Source organism: Salmo salar, chromosome 10 (assembly GCF_965601325.2).
Source record: "Salmo salar chromosome 10, fSalSal1, whole genome shotgun sequence".
In the NCBI taxonomy this organism is placed as follows: Eukaryota; Metazoa; Chordata; class Actinopteri; order Salmoniformes; family Salmonidae; genus Salmo; species Salmo salar.
The window spans coordinates 115,362,236-115,384,689 of record NC_138300.1 but is presented as its reverse complement, the minus strand read 5'-3'; the positions used below and the strand labels follow the sequence as shown (position 1 = coordinate 115,384,689).

The window sequence follows — 22,454 nt, the reverse complement described above, 5'->3', positions numbered from 1 at the left end:
TAAAGCCCCTCTGTACAGTAGATGTTGCAATATAAAGCCTCTCTGTACAGTAGATGGTACAATATAAAGCCCCTCTGTGCAGTAGATGGTAGAATATAAGCCCCTCTGTACAGTAGATGTTGCAATATAATGCCTCTCTGTGCAGTAGATGTTGCAATATAAAGCCCCTCTGTACAGTAGATGGTACAATATAAAGCCCCTCTGTACAGTAGATGTTGCAATATAAAGCCTCTCTGTGCAGTAGATGTTGCAATATAAAGCCTCTCTGTGCAGTAGATGTTGCAATATAAAGCCCCTCTGCACAGTAGATGGTACAATATAAGCCCCTCTGTACAGTAGATGTTGCAATATAAAGCCTCTGTGCAGTAGATGTTGCAATATAAAGCCCCTCTGTATAGTAGATGGTACAATATAAAGCCCCTCTGGACAGTAGATGGACTGCTGATTATATTACATACACCAGATATATGCAGTGAAATTAGTTGTTTTACAGGGTCAGGCATAGCAGTATGGCGCGCCCTGGAGCAAATTAGAGTTAAGTGCCTTGCTCGAGGGCACATCGACAGATGTTTCACCTTGGGTAGTCGAACCAGCAACCTTTCGGGTTACTGGCCCAAGGCTACATGCCGCCCTAGTGGTTTGTGCTCTGGTGCTCTGATGATTTGAACTCTGGTCTCTTACCTCTTTGTATAGAGCACAGACGTGTAGAGCCGTGTTTCCAGAGGCGTTCATGACACCCATATCTGCTCCATAGAACAACAGCTGCTCCAGGTGGTGGACATGTCCATATCTACACGCCTGACACACAAACACAGAGACCAAGTCAAATAATGTCCATATCTACACGCCTGACACACAAACACAGAGACCAAGTCAAATAATGTCCATATCTACACGCCTGACACACAAACACCAAGTCAAATAATGTCCATATCTACACGCCTGACACACAAACACCAAGTCAAATAATGTCCATATCTACACGCCTGACACACAAACACCAAGTCAAATAATGTCCATATCTACACGCCTGACACACAAACACCAAGTCAAATAATGTCCATATCTACACGCCTGACACACAAACACCAAGTCAAATAATGTCCATATCTACACGCCTGACACACAAACACAGAGACCAAGTCAAATAATGTCCATATCTACACGCCTGACACACAAACACAGAAGACATCACAAAGACCAGGTCAAAACAAAAGAAAATGAAACAATCCATACAGTAACTTACATAAGGCAAACCGGGACTATCATAGGAAAATATGACCAACCAAACATTTAGAAAGTCATTGATTGGCAAGAGAAGTCTATTCTGGTTTGTGTTCACGTGGATGATATATAGACCAGGTATTCTCAAACTGGGGTACGCGTTCCCCCAGGGGTAAGCACAATGCCGTCGGGGGTACGCCAAATCAAAATGCTATTCAAATAAAAATGTCATTATAATAATAATAATTTCTTTACTTTTTCAAACAGTACATTTATATTTTCCAACAAGGCTATACATTTGGTTGAGGTTTTATTCTCGCCTGAGTAGCCTTGTTTCACTGCCAAAAATAAAATTAAACCATCTAGTGTTCAGCGAAATTAACAACACAATGTCAAATACAGGTAGCCTAGTCAAATAATTAACAGCCAATCACATTAACCATTACTCTCTCGCAGGAAACCTTCAGTATTGCGCAGACATTTAGAAACGAAAAATGACCATTTGAAAAATAAGCCACAGGAGTTTTTGAGCAAGAATAAAGACTACTTTTGAGTAGTAAGACATTAAAAGCAACAGATACCATTAATAAGAAGGGGCTAGAAGCATCTTATATGGTGAGCTACCAAGTGGCTAGGACAGGCAAGCCCCATACTATTGTGGAGGTCTTAATTCTTCCTGCTGCCACAGATATGACTGGGACAATTCTGGGGGAAAAGGGCAAAAAAAACTATACAGACAATTTCTTCATCAAACAACACTGTTTCACGATGCATCAGTTTTTTTATTTTACCGTTATTTAACTAGGCAAGTCAGTTAAGAACAAATTCTTATTTACAATGACGGCCTAGGAACAGTGGGTTAACTGCCTTGTTCAGGGGCAGAACGACAGATGTTTTACCTTGTCAGCTCAGGGATTCAATCTTGCAACCTTCCCGTTACTAGTCCAACGCTCTAACCACTAAGCTACCTGCCGCCCAGTGACACGGTAGGAGATGTTTTGAAACAATTACTGCTTCGCATACAAGCCAGTGAATTCTATGCGTTACAGCTGGATGAGTCAACAGACGTGGCGGGCCTGGCCCAGCTCCTGGTATATGTCCGTTACGTTAATGGGGGGTCAACTAAGGAAGACATCCTCTTCTGCAAACCACTGGAAACCAGGACAACATGAGAGGATATTTTTTAAGTACTGGACAGCTTTGTGACATCAAATGGACTTTGGTGGTCAAGATGTGTTGGTATCTGAACTGATGGCGCAAAAGCCATGACAGGGAGACATAGTGGAGTGGTAAGGCGTGTGCAAGCAGTTGCTCCTGACGCCACTTTGGTACACTGCATCATCCACCGAGAGGCTCTTGCTGCCAAGTGAATGCCTGACAGCTTGAAAGACGTTTTGGACACTACAGTGAAAATGGTTAATTTTGTTAAAGCAAGGCCTCTGAACTCTTGTGTATTTTCTGCATTATGCAATGATATGGGCAGCGACCATGTAACGCTTTACAACATACAGAAGTGCGCTGGTTATCAAGGGGCAAAGTATTGACACTTTAAAAAAAAATTGATATACGAGCTTAAAGTTTTATTTACTGAGCATAATTTTCACTTGTCTGACCGCTGGCATGATGATGAGTTTCTCACACGACTGGCCTATCTGGGTGATGTTTTTTCTCGCCTGAATGATCTGAATCTATGATTACAGGGACTCTACGCAACTATATTCAATGTGCGGGACAAAATTGAGGCTATGATTAAGAAGTTGGAGCTCTTCTCTGTCTGCATTAACAAGGACAACACACAGGTCTTTCCATCATTGTATGATTTTTTGTGTACCAATGAACTCAAGCTTACAGACAATGTCAAATGTGATATAGCGAAGCACCTGAGTGAGCTGGGTGCGCAATTACACAGGCACTTCCCGAAACGGACGATACAAACAACTGGATTCGTTATCCCTTTCATGCCCTGCCTCCAGTCCACTTACCGATATCTGAACAAGAGAGCCTCATCGAAATAGCAACAAGCGGTTCTGTGAAAATTGAATTTAATCAGAAGACACTGGCAGATTTCTGGATAGGGCTGCGCTCGCGCTGTTAAGACACTGATGCCCTTTGCAACCACGTACCTATATGAGAGTGGATTCTCGGCTCTCACTAGCATGAAAAATAAATAAAGGCACAAACTGTGTGTGTAAAATTATTTAAGACTGAGACTCTCTCCAACACAACCCAACAGCGCAGAGTTATGTGCATCCTTTCAAGCACACCCTTCTCATTAACCTGTGGTGAGTTATTCACATTTTTTATGAACAAATAAGGTTTTATATGTAAGATGGCTAAATAAAGAGCAAAATTATTGAGTATTATTATTATTTGTGCCCTGGTCCTATAAGAGCTCTTTGTGACTTCCCACGAGCCAGGTTGTGACAAAAACTCCCACTCATTCCTATGTTTAAAAAATGTATCGTATAGTGTGTGTGGCAGGCTTACAATGATGTCAAAAAACATTTGAGAGTGTGCTGACCCTGGTGCTAGAGGGGGTACGCAGCTGGAGGTTGAATGTTTGAAGGGGTACGGGAATATAAAAAGTTTGGGAACTACTGAATAGACTACCCACTCAGGAGTCATACACATATTCCATGCAGTGTCTTGATCTGCACACTAGATGTCAGTCAGAGTACCATCTGTGCTGAGCTTTAAAATATACTGCATCTTACTGTTGTTATGCCCCTGATGATCTAGGAAAGCTTGTTTCTCCAAGGTCTATCAAAAGGCTAACATCTATAATCAACTAGAAGATAGCTTATTCAAGAGAGTCCATATAGCGATGGCTTGGGTTAAAATGTGGTTTTATAAAGTGTGATGGCTACTTAAACGTGGGTCTCCTCTAAACCACTGAGAAGACCACATTGGTGGCAGATGAACTGACGCTCTTCGCTTTAATTAAGCAAGAAGGCACAAGGAGTGTGGTATATGGCCAATATACCACGGCTAAGGACTGTTCTTATGCACAAAGCATCGCGGAGTGCTTGGATACTGCCCTTAACCATGGTATATTGGCCATATACCACAAACCCCCGAGGTGCCTTATTGCTATTATAAACTGGTTACCAACGTAATTAAAATAAATATTTTGTCATACCCGTGGTACACGGTCTGATATACCACGGCTGTCAGCCAATCAGCATTCAGGGCTCGAACCACCCAGCTTATAATACCATATATAACATTGAGCCTTTGGAAAAGCCCTATATACATCCAATCAATCATTAGTATTATAATTATTAGACACAACAGCAACACCTGGTGTATCTCATGCCAGCCATTCTCATCGTGGCAGGAGACGGTGGCGCGGGCCCTCAGCAGGAGCTCACAGCAACCTGAGTCTCCTCCCACCAGGACTGTGTGGTAGAGGGGGGTCAGACTTTGGCTGTCCTTGTAGTCTGGGGAGGCGCCTAGTTCCAGTAGAGCCTGAGGAGAGACAGCGAGGGTAGGTGAGAAAGAAGTTGCCACTAGATGCTGACCTTAGGTAAGTTTAGCATTTCCCCCACTGATAGATAAGGTTAGGATTGGGGAAGGGGAAGCTGATCCTTCATATGTACGTAGGGGAAACTTCACCCGGAGAAACACTTTACTTAAAGCCTGCAGGTATAATGGTTTATAACTTGTTGTAAACATGTATGAACCTATATATTGCTTTACAATATGTTATGTCTGTCTATGTAGGGCGTTTTCAACTATCACACCTAACTGTGGGGTGTTATGGGATAGATTGTTCATAACATCTAAGAGTATCAGTCGATCACAATTCTTTCTCTATCTCATCCCTTGGCCCTAACACGTCCATGTTTGCAGACCTGAAGGGTGCAGATGAAGCGGTATTGGTGGAGCTTCCACTATATTGCTTCCACCTTACAGATCTGCACACATCAAAGGGTAAGCCCGAGGGGAAGGAGTGGAGAGTGAATTGGGGCCAACTTATTATATAAGCTATAAAAAATAATAGAGGTGCTGGATAACCTTCAGTGTGACCTGATTCTTGGCCCTGACTGCTTTGTGGAGAGCGGTCATCCCATCTTGTGATCTGAAGTCAAGATGTGCTCCACCGTGTTTCAGTACAACGACGACCTGCGCCACATTGTCCAGGTGGGCTGCGAAGGTCAGTGGAGTTTCTACAATACAAACACACAACATGCTGTTTACTGTTATAGACCTTTTTTTTAAACAGAAACTTTTGTTTATTGTATTAACATCAACTATGGGTACTTTTCCTGGACATAGTTTAATCCTTGTCTGGACTACACGGCATGTTCAATGAAGAATGGCCATCAAAATATATTTTTAGTGCAGGACTAGGCTTTGTCTGTGAAACCCGCCCTATATACGTCCAACAGAATGAGGTGCACAAAAACACAAGAAATTGTACTGTAGCCATAAACTTTCATCTGAGGAGAGCTGATCTCTAATTTCTCTCGTCAGTAAACTAAGACATTCATAATTGACCTGACATTGTTTACTCCTTAGCAGCAGATGCTGTATAAAACAAAACACATCACATTGAATCATTGTCTGTGTGTGTGTGTGTGTGTGTGTGTGTGTGTGTGTGTGTGTGTGTGTGTGTAGCGTACCACCAGTGTCTGGGTCGTGGTAGTTGGGATCGAGGCCTTTCTCCAGCATTTTTGCTAGTTTATCCAGCTGGTGATGCTGAATGTGATCCATTAATTTCCTGTAGTTGGCCTAGGGGTAGGAGGGAGCATGTAGAGAGAGGGATGGAGAGAGAGACGGACAGGTGAACACCAGAGTCATATTCATTGGTGTACAACGTAGCAAAACAAGAAAAACTAAAATGAGCATTTCTTATTGGACAAGTTCAGGTTCAGGTTCCCTTCCTCAATTTTCTTTTGTGACTAATGAACATTACCCAGTGGACTGAGAATCAGATGAGAGAGAGAGAGAGACAGAGAGAGAGAGAGAGAGAGAGAAGAGAGAGAGAGAGAGAGAGAGAGAGAAAGAAAATTAGAATGAGAAAGAGAGAAAGAAAGAGAGATATAGAGAGAGAGAGAGAAAATGAGAACGAGAAAGAGAGAAAGAAAGAGAGAGAGAGGAAAAAACAGAAAAAACATATACATGATCAATTACAAATCTTAGAGTCAGCTATTAAAAACTACCAGAACCCACTGGATTCTCCAATTATATTGAATGAACTACAGGACAAAATACAAAAAGGCCTGTGGTATTTATGTATCCTAAAAGTCCACAGAAGTGGAGAAAAATTTTACACAAATAACTATCGTGGGATATGTGTCAACACCAACCTTGGGAAAATCAGCAAACTCGTACATTTCCTCAGTGAAAACAATGTACTGAGCAAATGTCAAATTGTCTTTTTGACAAATTACCGTACAACAGACCACATATTCACCCTGCACACCCTAATTGACAAACAAACCAAAACGAAGCCAAAGACTTCTCATTATTTGCTGATTTCAAAAAAGCTTTTGACTCAATTTGGCATGAGGGTCAGCAATACAAATTGATGGAAAGCAGCTTTGGGGGAAAAACTTACGACAATAGAAAATCCATGTACACAAACAACAAGTGTGTGGTTAAAATTGGCAAAAACACACATTTCTTTCCACAGGGCCGTGGGGTGAGACAGGGATTCAGCTTAAGCTCGACCCTCTTCAACATATATATCAACAAATTGGCGAGGGCACTAGAACAGTCTGCAGCACCTGGCCTCACCCTACTAGAATCTGAAGTCAAATGTCTACTGTTTGCTGATGATCTTGTGCTTCTGTCCCCAACCAAGGAGGGCCTACAGCAGCACCTAGATCTTCTGCACAGATTCTGTCAGACCTGGGCCCTGACAGTAAATCTCAGTAAGACAAAAATAATAGTGTTCCAAAAAATGTCCAGTTGCAAGGACCATAAATACAAATTCCACCTAGACACTGTTGCCCTAGAGCACACAAAAAACTACACCTACCTTGGTCTAAATATCAGCACCACAGGTATCTTCCACAAAGCTGTGAACGATCTTAGTCAAGGCAAGAAGGGCCTTCTATGCCATAAAAAGGAACATAACTTTTGACATCCCAATTAGGATCTGGCAAAAAATACTTCAATCAGTTATAGAACCCATTGCCCTCTATGGTTGTGAGGTCTAGCGTCTACTCACCAACCAAGAATTCACAAAATGGGACAAACATCAAATTGAGAGTGCATGCAGAATTCTACAAAAACATCCTTTGTGTACAAAGTAAAACACCAAAACAATGCATGCAGATCAGAATAAGGATGAATCCTGATAATTATAAAAATCCAGAAAATAGCAATTCAATTCTACAACCACCTAAAAAGAAGCGATTCTCAAACATTCCAACCTTCTCTCCCTAGCCCAGGCCTCTATACCCACCTGCTTCAATATGTCCACCATCATCCTTGTACCCAGGAAAGGCAAAGTAACTGAACTCACTTCCGTCATAATGAAGTGCTTCGAGAGGCTAGTCAAAGACCATGTCACCTCCTCCCTCCCAACACCCTTGACCCTCTACAATTCGCCTACCGCCCTGACAGATCCTCAGATGATGCAATCGCCATTGCACTGCACACTGCCCTTACCCACTTGGACAAAAGGAATGTATATGTGAGGATGCTTTTCATCGACTACAGCTCGGCCTTCAATACCATAGTGTCCTATCAGCTCATTACAAAGCTCACTGCCCTGGGTCGGAACTCCTCCCTATGCAACTGGGTCCTGGACTTCCTGACGGGCCGCCCCACAGGTGGTGAAGTTAGGCAACATTACCTCCTCGGCACTGATCCTCAACACGGGGACCCCACAAGGATGCGTCCTCAGTCCCCTCCTGTATTCCCTGTATACCCACGACTGCGTGCCCTCACACAGTTCCAACTCCATCATCAAGTTCGCTGATGACACAACAGTAGAAGGCCTGATCACCAACAATGACGAGACAGCCTACAGGGAGGAGGTAGGCACTCTGACAGTGTGGTACCAGGTAAACAACCTCTCTCACAATGTTAGCAAATCAAAGGAGCTGATTGTGGACTTCAGGAGGAACCAGGCTGGACACATCCCCATCCTCGTCAACGGGGCTGCCATTGAGACAGTCAATAATTTCAAATTCCTCGGCGTACACGTCTCAGAGAAGCTGAAATGGTCTAGCCACAAGGACACCGTAGTGAAGAAGGTACGACAGCGACTCTTCAACCTCAGGATGCTGAAGAAATTTGGCCTGTCCTAGAGGGCCCATCACAGTGTTCTAAAGGAGCACCATCGAGAGCATACTGTCAGGCTGTATCAAGCCGTGGACCGCAAGGCTCTTCAGAGGGGGATACGTGCAGCCAAACGCACCATTGGGTGCACACTTCCTACACTACAGGACACCTACAACAACAGGTGTCACAGGAAGTCCAAGAAGATCATCAGGGATCCCAGCCACCCAAGCCATGCCCTGTTCTCCCCGCTTCAGTCACTCAGATACAGGCAGTACAGGAGCATCATGGCAAAAACTGAAAGACTGGCCAATAGTTTCTACTTTCAGACCATCAGGCTGCTGAACAGCCAGCACTAGTCAGGTACCTGCTCCCCTCTCCCCCTATGGACCCCCCCCCCCCCCCCATGTATTTATTCATCACTGCTACAGTTGTTGTTATTATATAGTGCTATTGTTGTTTTTTATTACCATTTTCATTATTTTATTTCACTTGGTCCTGCATGTTGGAGCTCAGAGTCTAAGAGTTTCACTGTACCCTGCAATCACACCTGAGACCCTGTTCATATGACTATTAAACAATCTGAATCTGAATAATAACTAAGCCCTCAACTACAGAGAGGTGAACCTGGAGAAAATGATCCTCAGCCAGCTGGTACAGGGACTCTGTTCACAAACACAAACAGACAACACAGAGACCCAAGACAGCAACACAATTAGACCCAACCAAATCATGAGAAAACAAAAACATAATTACTTGAAGCATTGTAAAGAATCAACAAAAAAACAGAGCAAACTGGAATGTTATTTGGCCCTAAGCAGAGAGTACACAGAGGCAGAATACCAGACCACTGTGACTGACCCAAAATTAAGGAAAGCTTTGACTATGTACAGACTCAGTGAGCATGGCCTTGATATTGATAGAGGACGCCATTGGCAGATCTGGCTCTCAAGAGAAGACAAGCTATGAGAGAGAGAGATTAAATCAGATCAGAGACAGAGACAGAGAGAGATCAGATCAGATCAGATCAGAGAGAGAGAGAGAGAGAGAGCGATCTCCTGCCAAATGTATGTGTCACGTGATGACGCTGGAGAGACAAAGCAGGTATGGGGTGTCAAACATTTAATAAGGAACGGACATGGAACGAGACAGGAACACCGTCAGCATACAAGAAAACAAAGACAAAAAACAATCAATGCATCAGCAGGGAACAGAGCAGGGAAACTGACAAATACAAGGGAGGTAATAAACAGATGATAAGTCCAGGTGAGTCCAATATCGTTGAAGCGCGTGATGAGGGAAGGCAGGTGTGCGTAATTGATGGCAGTAGTGCGTGATGCAGGGCAGCCTGGCGCCCTCAAGCGCCAGGGGAGGGAAGAGCGGGAGCAGACATGACAGTACCCCCCCTCTAGGGGCGCCACCTGGCGTCCCACCTGGGCGAACCGACCGAGATATGGGCGCGAGGAAAGCCGGTTGGGGCGTGGGAGCACAACGAACCGGCAGGCATGTGAGAACCTGGCGAGCCGGCTGTGGCATGGAAGCCAGACAATCCGACTGAGGCAAGACGCCTGTCGATCCTGCTGCAGCGAGGGAGCCCGATGATCCGATGGAGAGTGACATGGGATGGGAAGCCGCCGAGCCAACCGAGGCAAGGAAACCTCTCGAGCCAGCCAGGGCGTGAAAGCCCGACTGTCTGGCTTAGGCATCCCCGGTTCCATCGGTGGTGACCCAGAGCCGATGCCACCACACTACCCGGAACGCCAGCCGTCCCCGATGCTTCGTGTGATGGCTGATGCATTCTGTCACGTGATAACGCTGGAGAGACGAAGCAGGTACGGGGAGTCAAACATTTAATAAGGAACGGACATGGAACGAAACAGGAACAGCATCAACATACAAGAAAACAAAGACAAAAAACAATCAATGCATCAGCAGGGAACAGAGCAGGGAAACTGACAAATATAGGGGAGGTAATAAACAGACGATAAGTGAGTCCAGGTGAGTCCAATATCGTTGAAGCGCGTGACGAGGGATGGCAGGTGTGCGTAATTGATGGCAGGAATGTGTGATGCAGGGCAGCCTGGCGCCCTCAAGCGCCAGGGGAGGGAAGAGTGGGAGCAGACATGACAGTATGACCATATTAGACACATATTTCCCTCAGATTACACAGATCCACAAAGAATTTGAAAACAAACCCGATTTTGATAAACTCCCATATCTACTGGGTGAAATACCACAGTGTGCCATCACAGCAGCAATATTTGTGACCTGTTGCACAAGAAAAGGGCAACCAGTGAAGAAGGAACACCATTGTAAATACAACCCATATTTATGTTTATTTATTTTCCCTTTTGTTCTTTAACCATTTGCACATCGTTACAACACTTTATATATACATAATATGACATTTGTAATGTCTTTATTCATATGGAACTTCTGTGAGTGTAATGTTTACTGTTCATTTATATAGTTTATTTCACTTTTGTATAATATCTACTTCACTTGCTTTGGCAATGTTAGCGTATGTTTCCCATGCCAATAAAGCCCCATGAATTGAATTGAATTGAGAGAGAAAGCAGAGAGAGGGAGGGAGGAAGGGAGGGATGTGTAAGTGACAGATGACTGCTGAGGCAAATGGTACCGAAGCATCTGCTCTCGGACCAACAGGCTCCGTGACAGCTTCTGCTCCCAAGCCATAAGTCTGCTAAATAGCCAAACTGCTAAATAGTCAACTAATAGTACCCAAACTATCTGCACTGACTCTATCTTGCACTGACCCTACATACACTCACTAGACTATATATCTAAACCATATACACACTCACTCACATACAGTACATTGACACTCCCACAGAAACCCCACACATTTTTACATACATGTATACTACATACGCACACAAACACACATAACACACACATGCAGATCGACACAACACAAACACAGATACATACACATTTACACACGCACACATTTACACTCATCATATGTGCTGCTACATGGTCTTTATTTTACAACTATTATTAATTATCCTGATGTCAAGTCACTTTACCCTGCCTTCATGTACATATCTCCCTCAAATACCGTATTATTATCTACCCTGATGCCTAGTCACTTTACCCTGCCTTCACATACATATCTACCTCAAATACCTAATTATTATCTATCCTGATGCCTAGTCACTTTACCCTGCCTTCATGTACATATCTCCCTCAAATACCTTATTATTATCTACCCTGATGCCTAGTCACTTTACCCTGCCTTCATGTACATATCTACCATAAATACCTTATTATCTATCCTGATGCCTAGTCACTTTACCCTGCCTTCATGTACATATCTACCTCAAATACCTTATTATCTATCCTGATGCCTAGTCACTTTACCCTGCCTTCATGTACATATCTACCTCAAATACCTTATTATTATCTATCCTGATGCCTAGTCACTTTACCCTGCCTTCATGTACATATCTACCTCAAATACCGTATTATTATCTATCCTGATGCCTAGTCACTTTACCCTGCCTTCATGTACATACAGTGCCTTGCAAAAGGAGCTCTACAAACAGGTCAGGGACAAAGTTGTGGAGAAGTACAGATCAGGGTTGGGTTAAAAAAAATCATCCCTATCATTGAACATCCCACGGAGCACCATTAAATCCAATATTAAAAAATGGAAAGAATATGACACCACAACAAACCTGCCAATAGAGTGCTGCTCACCAAAACTCACAGACCAGGCAAGGAGGGCATTAATCAGAGAGGCAACAAAGAGACCAAAAATAGCCCTGAAGGAGCTGCAAAGCTCCACAGAGGAGATTGGAGTATCTGTCCATAAGACCACTTTAAGCCGTACACTCTACAGAGCTGGGCTTTACTGAAGTGTGGCCAGAAAAAAGCCATTGTTTAAAGAAAAAAATAAGCCAACACGCTTGGTGTTCGCCAAAAGGCACTTGGGAGACTCCCCAAACATATAGAAGAAGGTAATCTGGTCAGATGAGACTAAAATTTAGCTTTTTGGCCATCAAGGAAAACGCTATGTCTGGCGCAAACCAAACACCTCTCATCACCCTGAGAACACCATCCCCACAGTGAAGCATGGTGGTGGCAGCATCATGCTGTGGGGATGTTTTTTATCGGCAGGGACTGGGAAACTGGTCAGAATTTAAGGAATGATGGATGGCGCTAAATACAGGGAAATTCTTGAGGGAAACCTGTTTCAGTCTTCCAGAGATTTGAGACTGGGACGGAGGTCCACCTTCCAGCAGGACAATGACCCTAAGTATACTGCTAAAGCCATACTTGAGTGGTTTAAGGGGAAACATTTGAATGTCTTGGAATGGCCTAGTCAAAGCCCAGACCTCAATCCAATTGAGAATCTGTGGTATGACTTAAAGATTGCTGTACACCTGCGGAACCCATCCAACTTGAAGGAGATGGAGCAGTTTTGCCTTGAAGAATGGGCAAAAATCCCAGTGGCTAGATGTGCCAACCTTATAGAGACATACCCCAAGAGACTTGCAGCTGTAATTGCTGCAAAAGGGGGCTCTACAAAGTATTGCATTTGGGGGGGTGAATACTTATGTACGCTCAAGTTTTCTGTTTTTTTTGTCTTATTTCTTGTTTGTTTCACAATAAACAATATTTTGCATCATCAAAGTTGTAGGCATGTGATGGAAATCAAATGATACAACCCCCCAAAAAATCTATTTTAATTCCAGGTTGTAAGGCAACAAAATAGGAAAAATGCCAAGGGGGTGAATACTTTCGCAAAGCCACTGTATCTACCTCAAATACCTAATTATTATCTAACCTCATGCCTAGTCACTTTACCCTGCCTTCATGTACATATCTCCCTCAAATACCTTATTATTATCTATCCTGATGCCTAGTCACTTTAAACCTGCCTTCATGTACATATCTACCTCAAATAACTTATTATTATCTATCCTGATGCCTAGTCACTTTACCCTGCCTTCATGTACATATCTACCTCTAATACCTTATTATTATCTATCCTGATGTCTAGTCACTTTACCCTGCCTTCATGTACATATCTACCTCAAATACCTTATTATTATCTATCCTGATGCCTAGTCACTTTACCCTGCCTTCATGTACATATCTACCTCAAATAACTTATTATCTATCCTGATGCCTAGTCACTTTACCCTGCCTTCATGTACATATCTCCCTCAATCACCTTATTATTATCTATCCTGATGCCTAGTCACTTTAAACCTGCCTTCATGTACATATCTACCTCAAATAACTTATTATTATCTATCCTGATGCCTAGTCACTTTACCCTGCCTTCATGTACATATCTCCCTCAATCACCTTATTATTATCTATCCTGATGCCTAGTCACTTTACCCTGCCTTCATGTACATATCTCCCTCAAATACCTTATTATTATCTATCCTGATGTCTAGTCACTTTACGCTGCCTTCACGTACATATCTACCTCAAATACCTTATAATTATCTATCCTGATGCCAAGTCACTTTACCCTGCCTTCACATACATATCTACCTCAAATACATTATTATTAACTATCCTGATGCCTAGTCACTTTACCCTGCCTTCACATACATATCTACCTCAAATACCTCATTATCTATGCTGATGCTTAGTCACTTTACCCTGCCTTCATCTACATATCTACCTCAAATACCTCGTACCTCTGCACACTGATCTGATACTGATACTCTCTGTATATAGCTCCACATTGATCTGGTACTGGTACTCCCTGTATATAGCTCCACATTGATCTGGTACTGGTACTCCCTGTATATAGCTCCACATTGATCTGGTACTGTTACTCCCTGTATATAGCTCCACATTGATCTGGTACTGGTACTCCCTGTATATAGCTCCACATTGATCTGGTACTGGTACTCCCTGTATATAGCTCCACATTGATATGGTACTGGTACTCCCTGTATATAGCTCCACATTGATCTGGTACTCCCTGTATATAGCTCCACATTGATCTGGTACTGGTACTCCCTGTATATAGCTCCACATTGATCTGGTACTGGTACTGCCTGTATATAGCTCCACATTGATCTGGTACTTCCTGTGAATAGCTCCACATTGATCTGGTACTCCCTGTATATAGCTCCACATTGATCTGGTACTCCCTGTATATAGCTCCACATTGATCTGGTACTCCCTGTATATAGCTCCACATTGATCTGGTACTCCCTGTATATAGCTCCACAGTGATCTGGTACTCCCTGTATATAGCTCCACATTGATCTGGTACTCCCTGTATATAGCTCCACATTGATCTGGTACTCCCTGTATATAGCTCCACATTGATCTGGTACTGGTACTCCCTGTATATAGCTCCACATTGATCTGGTACTGGTACTCCCTGTATATAGCTCCACATTGATCTGGTACTCCCTGTATATAGCTCCACATTGATCTGGTACTCCCTGTATATAGCTCCACATTGATCTGGTACTGGTACTCCCTGTATATAGCTCCACATTGATCTGGTACTGTTACTCCCTGTATATAGCTCCACATTGATCTGGTACTGTTACTCCCTGTATATAGCTCCACATTGATCTGGTACTGGTACTCCCTGTATATAGCTCCACATTGATCTGGTACTGGTACTCCCTGTATATAGCTCCACATTGATCTGGTACTGGTACTCCCTGTATATAGCTCCACATTGATCTGGTACTGGTACTCCCTGTATTTAGCTCCACATTGATATTGTACTCCCTGTGTATAGCTCCATTCTTGTGTATTTGATTTTGTTCCTCTTCTGTTACTATTTTATTTATATGTTTTAACTCTGCATTGTTGGTTATGGGCTCGTATGCAAGTATTTCATGGTAAAGTCTACACCAGTTGTATTCGGCAGATGGACAAAAAACATTTGATTTGATTTGAGGTATGGGTGTCACGTGATGGTTCCTCAGGTCTCTCCACTGCTGTTCCTCTCATGGTGCTTTCCCAAGGACTGATCCAGGGACACATGCTGCTTTTGAGGCCACTTATAAATAGTTAAGAGAGCAGGTCCCAGAGCTGAGCTGAACAGCAGCAGGCAGTGAGGGAGAAAGGCTTGTCTGCAGCCTTCAGGCAGGACAGAGACACTGCAGGGGGACTTACGCCAGCCAGTGCACATACTGTATAAGCAGTTCACACACACACAGTGAACTTGAAAGACCAGGGAAAACAGTGTGAAGGGAATTCGATGGGTAAATGATTTAGTATGGCATTCCTGTTTGATCCAGAAGGAGGACATTGATGGGAATTGTCCTGGACTCAGCTGTCTGTCTGTCTCAATCAAATACTGAATCATGTTAAATACATACCTGCTGAATAGTGAGCCCATGGAAATTCTACACTTCAATAATTCACACTTTATATTCAGCTTGTAGATTAATAGGGCATTAATTCTATCAGCATTACAGGGAGAGGACCTGAAATGTTCTTTCACTCATAATATAATGAATATATCAAAGACAAGCTCCCTTAATAATATCTTTTTCCACACGACTGTAATAACTCTACTGGCCTTGACATTTCCTTTTCACATTGACCTTTTCAACATGGTTACAGAAATGTTGGATACAGGGTATAACTGTCCAAGGTATAGCTTTCACCCGTTCCAATACAAGAACTTACACCAGCCATTGATATTCACATTCATTTAAATGAATATAATGAATCTATTGTACATCCTGAAAGAAGCGAAAATAAATAGAATGTATTTTTCTCACCTGCGTGTGGATTTTGGCGATCTGCTTCTCATTCACATTGGGCTGTTGATAGACCCGGCTCTTGTAACGGAACTGCAAATGGAAGAAGAAACGTTCCTTCAACACTTTACTTAAAGCCAAAAAAGTATAATACATTATGATGTAGTGTAAGACTTGTCAAGACTTCTGTCACGACGTAGCCCTTTTGGGTGTATATCGTGTCTCCACCCCCTCTCACTTATTCTCCCACATCAGGTTTTACAACGGTCATAAATTCCTGGTAGAAACTCTCAGTATGGCGGGAGAGAGCCTATGGAGAACAAAGGCATTCTCCTTGCCAAAACACCTAATCCCCAAAATGGGAGAATTAAACAATATTTATATTTTTGAGAATGTGGGAATGGTCCGTGGACACTAAAGGGACAGTCATGTCGAGTGTGTTTCATTTGGTGATCTCATGAAGGACAGGAAACACACATTACTGTGTCTTTGGTTGTGTGCACTTCTCAATTATGAGGTTTACATCTAAATAGTGTGAAATGTACGTACAACTCTACCAAAGGACAAGACCAGAGAACGTGGAGATCATTCCCACGTTGAAATGGCAAAGACATCTACAAACTAAAGAACAATTATTCAGACTGCAGCTGTTTAAATACTTTACTCTGGTAAACGCATCCAATCTAAGAACATTTCCATCCAGCAGACAGACCGGCAATCACTGAGAGGGAAAACAAAGGCAGACACTCGTAAATATGTCAATTGCAATTTCTTTTCGAATGAGCGGTTGTTCATGTTCAAAGTATTAGCAATTTCTATGAGTGTAGTAATCCTCTATGAGTTTCCCGCACTTGGTCCCCATTCCTTTTCCTTTGTCTACCAAGCCATCATATCGGTTTCGTCCGCTAGGGACTTTTTCTTTGTATCATGTAGTAACCAATATATTAACTATTTGTGTGTGTTTATGTAATTTTGTGATTGATTAAGTTAGTTAGTAAATAAATAATTAAGCCAATTTATATATCGCTGATTCATGATTCTATGCTAGGGTTCGTGTAGATATCCAAGGGTTTGCGACGTTCAGTAATGAGACTGATGAGGTAAAATTCATTAAGAAGCAACTGTTTTGAGTTATATTCGGAAAATTGAAAGTCTATAAACAACATGTTCCCGTGGTGCCCCGACTTCCTAGTTAATTAAAGTTACATGATTAGTTTAATCACGTAATTGAATTACACACAGAGAATTGATTTGATAATATACAGTCTTCACATTTAATGATAGTCAACGACACAACACTTCTAATCATCTCCCAATGACCCTGATTAAACAACCAGTCACTATCATACCCATCTGGCAGCACTGCTGATGATGATCTATATATTTAATACTACCAGAGAAGATCGCGCAGGCAGCCAGTAATTAAAACTTCAGTCAAGTACTAGCGATACCAGGGGACCCCCCTGACTGAGGAGATATAGAACAAAGAACAGAGCCAGGGAGAGCCATGAGGGAGTTTCCAGCTATGCTGCCTCATCACAATTCAGCTGAGCTGTTTGGAAAACAAAGACTTGTTATAGTGATGCAGTCCCTTGATCATTCATTAAGTGGCTGAATTCTTCCAGATGAGATTCTTTTATAATGATCAAACAGGAGAAGTGCTTCTGTAGGATGGGGTGGGCTACAGCAGCCCAGGGTGGGCTACAGCAGCCCAGGGTGGGCTACAGCAGCCCTGGGTGGTATACAGCACCCCTGGGTGGGCTACAGCAGCCCTGGGTGGTATACATCAGCATGTCCAGTGCTGTGTTAGGACTGGATCCCAGGGATTGAACAGTGCTTAAGAAATGAAGTAGACAGGGCCTGCACACACAATCCACAGCAACGTTGTGCTAGCCTAATAAGGTATATTTTTGAACAATCAGTAACGTATGTTTGACAATACAGCAGGACTGGTCCTGCGTGATGGAGCAGTACTGGAGAAATTAAGTAGGGCATGCGATGCACAAACGATTTCTCCACCACATACTTTATGGGCTAGTATAACATTTTGAGCCAAGAATACCTCTCTGTGACGTGACGAAGATCCACTCTTGGATCAAAATGTGCTAGTCTGACGAAGGTACTGTGTGTTGTGGAGAAATCAGTGATTTGACCATACAGACTTATGGAGCAGAACTGTTACTGCACCACCAGGGATCACTTTGCTGGTGGTGGGTGGGGTAGTCTCAGGGTTAGGGTTAGGGTACGGTGGGTTAGGTCTAGGGTTCGGACTAAGGTTAGGGTTAGTGCTGGACCTGGGGGATGGAGAACTGAATGGTTCCTGTACCTCCAGAGTGGGGACCCCCTTAGTGTTGGTGGGAGTGGGGTAGTCTTTAAGGGGACACTCCTCATCCAGGAAGCCGGACTCTCGGCCCTCCACAGCGGGCTGGAAGAGGCCGTAGTTCAGCACATCCCTCAAAGTCTGGGTCAGTGTACACAGGATCTGCTGCTTAGCAACCCACACCGTGGCCTCGGGCTTAAACCTCATACGTTTCTGCTCCAAAACACACACACACAATCAGGGATACATACAGATAGAAAATACCATAAAGATCAGTGTATCAAAATAATCTTGTATTCTGTAAAGTATTTAATTAAAATACATGCATTTAGTATTTCAAATAAAAAATTACTCCTGCAAGTAGACAGCCTGAATAGCAACAACGTTCTCAGTACCGGTTACAAAAATGACTGTAATATGGTGTTGTTTATCTACTTTAGTTGAGCAAGTCACTCTGGATAAGAGTGTCTGCTAAATGATCAAAATGTAAATGTATATGTGAAAATGAACAAACCCAAATTAACTGCAAAGCACAATGGGTATTATTATTGGCCTTGTTTCGGGCAGAGCTCATTAGAATAATACTCAGCATGCTTTGCAATTGTTCATTTTTACATTTACATTTTACTTATTTAGCAGACATTCTTATCCAGAGCGACTTACAATTAGTGCATTCATATCACAACCAAATCAAGTACATTATTTATCAACATTTTCACATATATATTTATATTTTGTTCATTTAGCAGACACTCTATCACACCATAGTGCTATTAGACTTCTGATACTAATGCAGGGTGAAAGGGGGGCACAAAATCTGAACTGCTATAAAACATTGAATGGAAAAGTATTTTGAAAACACAAATGACAGTATTTTGAAAATACAAAATACATTGGACTATAGTTCAACCCAGTGTAATTCAAATGACAAAATACTCAGAAGTAATTAAAATATGTATTTCAAATACATGTAAAATAAATACTGCCCATCTCTGCACACAGTGGTGTCAGTTTTAAACCTTCTGTTGCAACACAAATACAAAACATTCAGAGATTATACAAACCTGGAGTTTGATATGTTTTGCTCCAAAACATTAGACGACACATTTAGCTTTGGGTTTAAAACATACATTTCTGCTCCAAAACAAACAAACACAAAACACACATGCAGATTTAACATTCTGGCAGCAGGTGCTAACAGATGGAGAAACAATAGCTCACGTCTCCTTGCCAAGCTACCAGTGTCTGTGAATAAATAGGCTTTTATTTACAGTAGAAAAGATTAGGAATCACAGTATAAAACAGCATGGAAATGTCTCCTAGCAGTATTCTGTTTCAGTAATTAGCTATGCCTTTCCTCTACAGAAGCAGGACATTTCATATTCATAAAGTTGTTTGGCAGAGGTGCCCGTTACACAGTATTGGTGGTGGAAAAACAATAACTGGAATTAGTTCAATCAATTAGTAAGGATTATAGCAGAGCGTTACGCCTGTTATCCAGAAAATCATTTTTCTTATTGGTTTATTTGAGGGTGCATGTTCTTTTGTGATAAGGCATTTGAAAACAGCAGCACTCAACTTGCAAGTGTGTATTTCTGTGGCAGAATAACCTCGCCACCGATTTCCAATAGCTGTTTTTTCTCCCTCATTCATGTCTATCAAACTGCTTGGCTGAGAACAGTGTGACATTTAGCTTATACAACATACAGTGCATAGCTATTGTAGCTCACTCTTTCACATTGACTTTATGCTGCTAGGCTGGGGCAAACATCCCACATATTCCACAATTGCTATGATCTCTTTTTTTTTTTTTTTTTACAGCTTTTTGCTTTACAGTCTTTCACATCAGCAACATGCAGTGACAAACTGCAGTAACCATGTTGTAATTCCAACCAGCGCGCAGCACCCCAATTATTTTCAGTGCAGTAGAACTACTGGTTTTGGAGCCTAGAGCAAAGCAGTGGGTAAACTATGTTGTAGCCCAGACTATTGTACTTGTCTTTTCATCTACTCTCACTAGCATTGATTCTGCAGATAGCAGCTATTTTAGCCGAATTCACTGAGTGTATGTCGTTCTAGATAAGAGCTTCTGCTAAATGACTAATATGTTTTAAAAAAGGTTCAGGAATGACCACACAGTTGAAAAGTGAAAGGTAGTTATGGTTTGACTTTACAGTGGATTTAGATGCAAGGTAAAAAATGTTTTATAAACTTTGAGTTATTTCAACTAATTATTATTAAGTAACTGGTTCAACAGCCTTATTTTAGTTAATCAACATAGGCAAAAATTCAGTCAACTTAAAATGATGTGTTTGCTCAAATTGTCTCATAAATTAATCCACCTAAAAGGTTGTTGAACTAGTTAGAGTGCTTTATACATACAATGTTTTCAGCATACATATTTGGCACACATTGCACATGATCATTTACACAGTAATTCATATGTCTTCACCTGGGATTTGAACTCACAGTTTCTTGGTTCACAGCATTCCAATCTTGCTGCTACCCCACCATGTCTGTGTCAATGTATGATTTCACCTGTATTTCTACACTTTGGACTTGAAAGTAAATCTCAGCTGTTAAAAATACACTCAAGAAAAATGATGTTTTTTATCATAGTGATCAAGAAGTAACATTAAAACAGAGTTAGATGCCCCACCAACAGACAACAATACAGATTTTTTTTTTTCTGAAATAAGTGAATCATATCAATTATGAGAGAATAGTAAGATTAACTGATAATTGAGACAGACATAGTGGCATAGCAGGAACATTGGAATGCCATGAGACCAGGAGGTTGTGAGGACACGTTGAAAATGAATTACTGTGTAAATGCTCAACGTGTGTTAAATACGTATGTTGGAAACATTGTATGTTAAAAGCTGTGTGTGCGTAACTAGTTCCACAGCTTTTTTTTAGGTAAGATGACCAAATAATAATTATGGTTGAATAAACATATGAGTTAAGCAAACACATCATTTAAAATTGACTGAATTTATGCCTAAGTTTCTCAAGTTTTATCTAAGTTTGGCCAACTATATTTTTTGGGTTCAGGTAATACTTGGATCGAAAAGTTGAGTAACCCCCAAAAAAAGGCTATGGAACCAATTACTTAATAATAATTAGTTGAAACAATACATAATTTTTTACAGTGTAGCATACTCCTGCAGTATGATAAGAAAACAGTGTACAACGAGATAAGTGTGTACTCACAGACTGCTGCAGGTCAGGGATGACCACACAGAATTCCAGTGACTCCCTACGGGCAGCCCTGTCCCTCTCTGCCCTCCTGTCTGTCCTCCTGCTAGCCCTTTCCCCTCCAGGTCCTCCATGGCCAGGCTCCTCCTTTGAGCTGTCTGTCTCAAAACCTCCAGAGCCGTCAGAGAAACTTTGGGCCATCTCCTCCTCACTGGATGTAGGACTCCGAGGCATGATACTCTACTGGAGAGAGAGAGGAGACAGCGTTATACATACCGTGTACAACTAACACACACAAGTTCTGGAGGCATGCTGGACTCTACTGTGGCCTGACCACGGGGAGAGGACACAGTGTTATCAGGCTTCATCATACAGTTAAGGTGTCCTCAGAACTCTGCTAGGCAAAGCGACTGTCTGTGCTCTCATACCCCCTAAAGATGTTCGTTGAAAAACGTGAAAAAAAGCATACATTTTACTGCTGTTTGTCCCGCTTGGCTACCCTAGCAACAACACAGACAGAAACACTTCCTCAAAATAGTCAAATAAATCAATAAGTCAGTCATACATTTTGACCTTTTTGCCGAGGAAGTCTTAGTTGTGCAATTTTACATCTAGCTTAGATTATTGGTGCAGTATTTCTCGAGTGAAACAATTTGCATGAAAACTAGTCATCTCTCGTTGAATGACAACAAACACTTCATGTTCTCACTCGTACTAGGAGCACTGGTGTAGCACACAACCCCACAGCC

The 22,454-nt window shown here is 42.1% G+C and overlaps 1 protein-coding gene across 1 annotated transcript; it reads right to left on the bottom strand.

The window, feature by feature from the left end:
- Window positions 1–840: 840 nt before the first annotated feature.
- On the bottom strand, window positions 841–21,939 carry LOC145858558 (SH3 and multiple ankyrin repeat domains protein 2). Its single transcript, XM_082956634.1, has 8 exons — window positions 21,721–21,939; window positions 18,514–18,720; window positions 16,209–16,280; window positions 5,850–5,958; window positions 5,242–5,393; window positions 4,525–4,692; window positions 1,165–1,168; window positions 841–848 (listed from the first exon to the last, which is right to left on the bottom strand). The coding sequence occupies exons 1-8, from the start codon at window positions 21,937–21,939 to the stop codon at window positions 841–843; spliced, it is 939 nt and encodes a 312-aa protein (XP_082812760.1).
- Window positions 21,940–22,454: the final 515 nt, after the last annotated feature.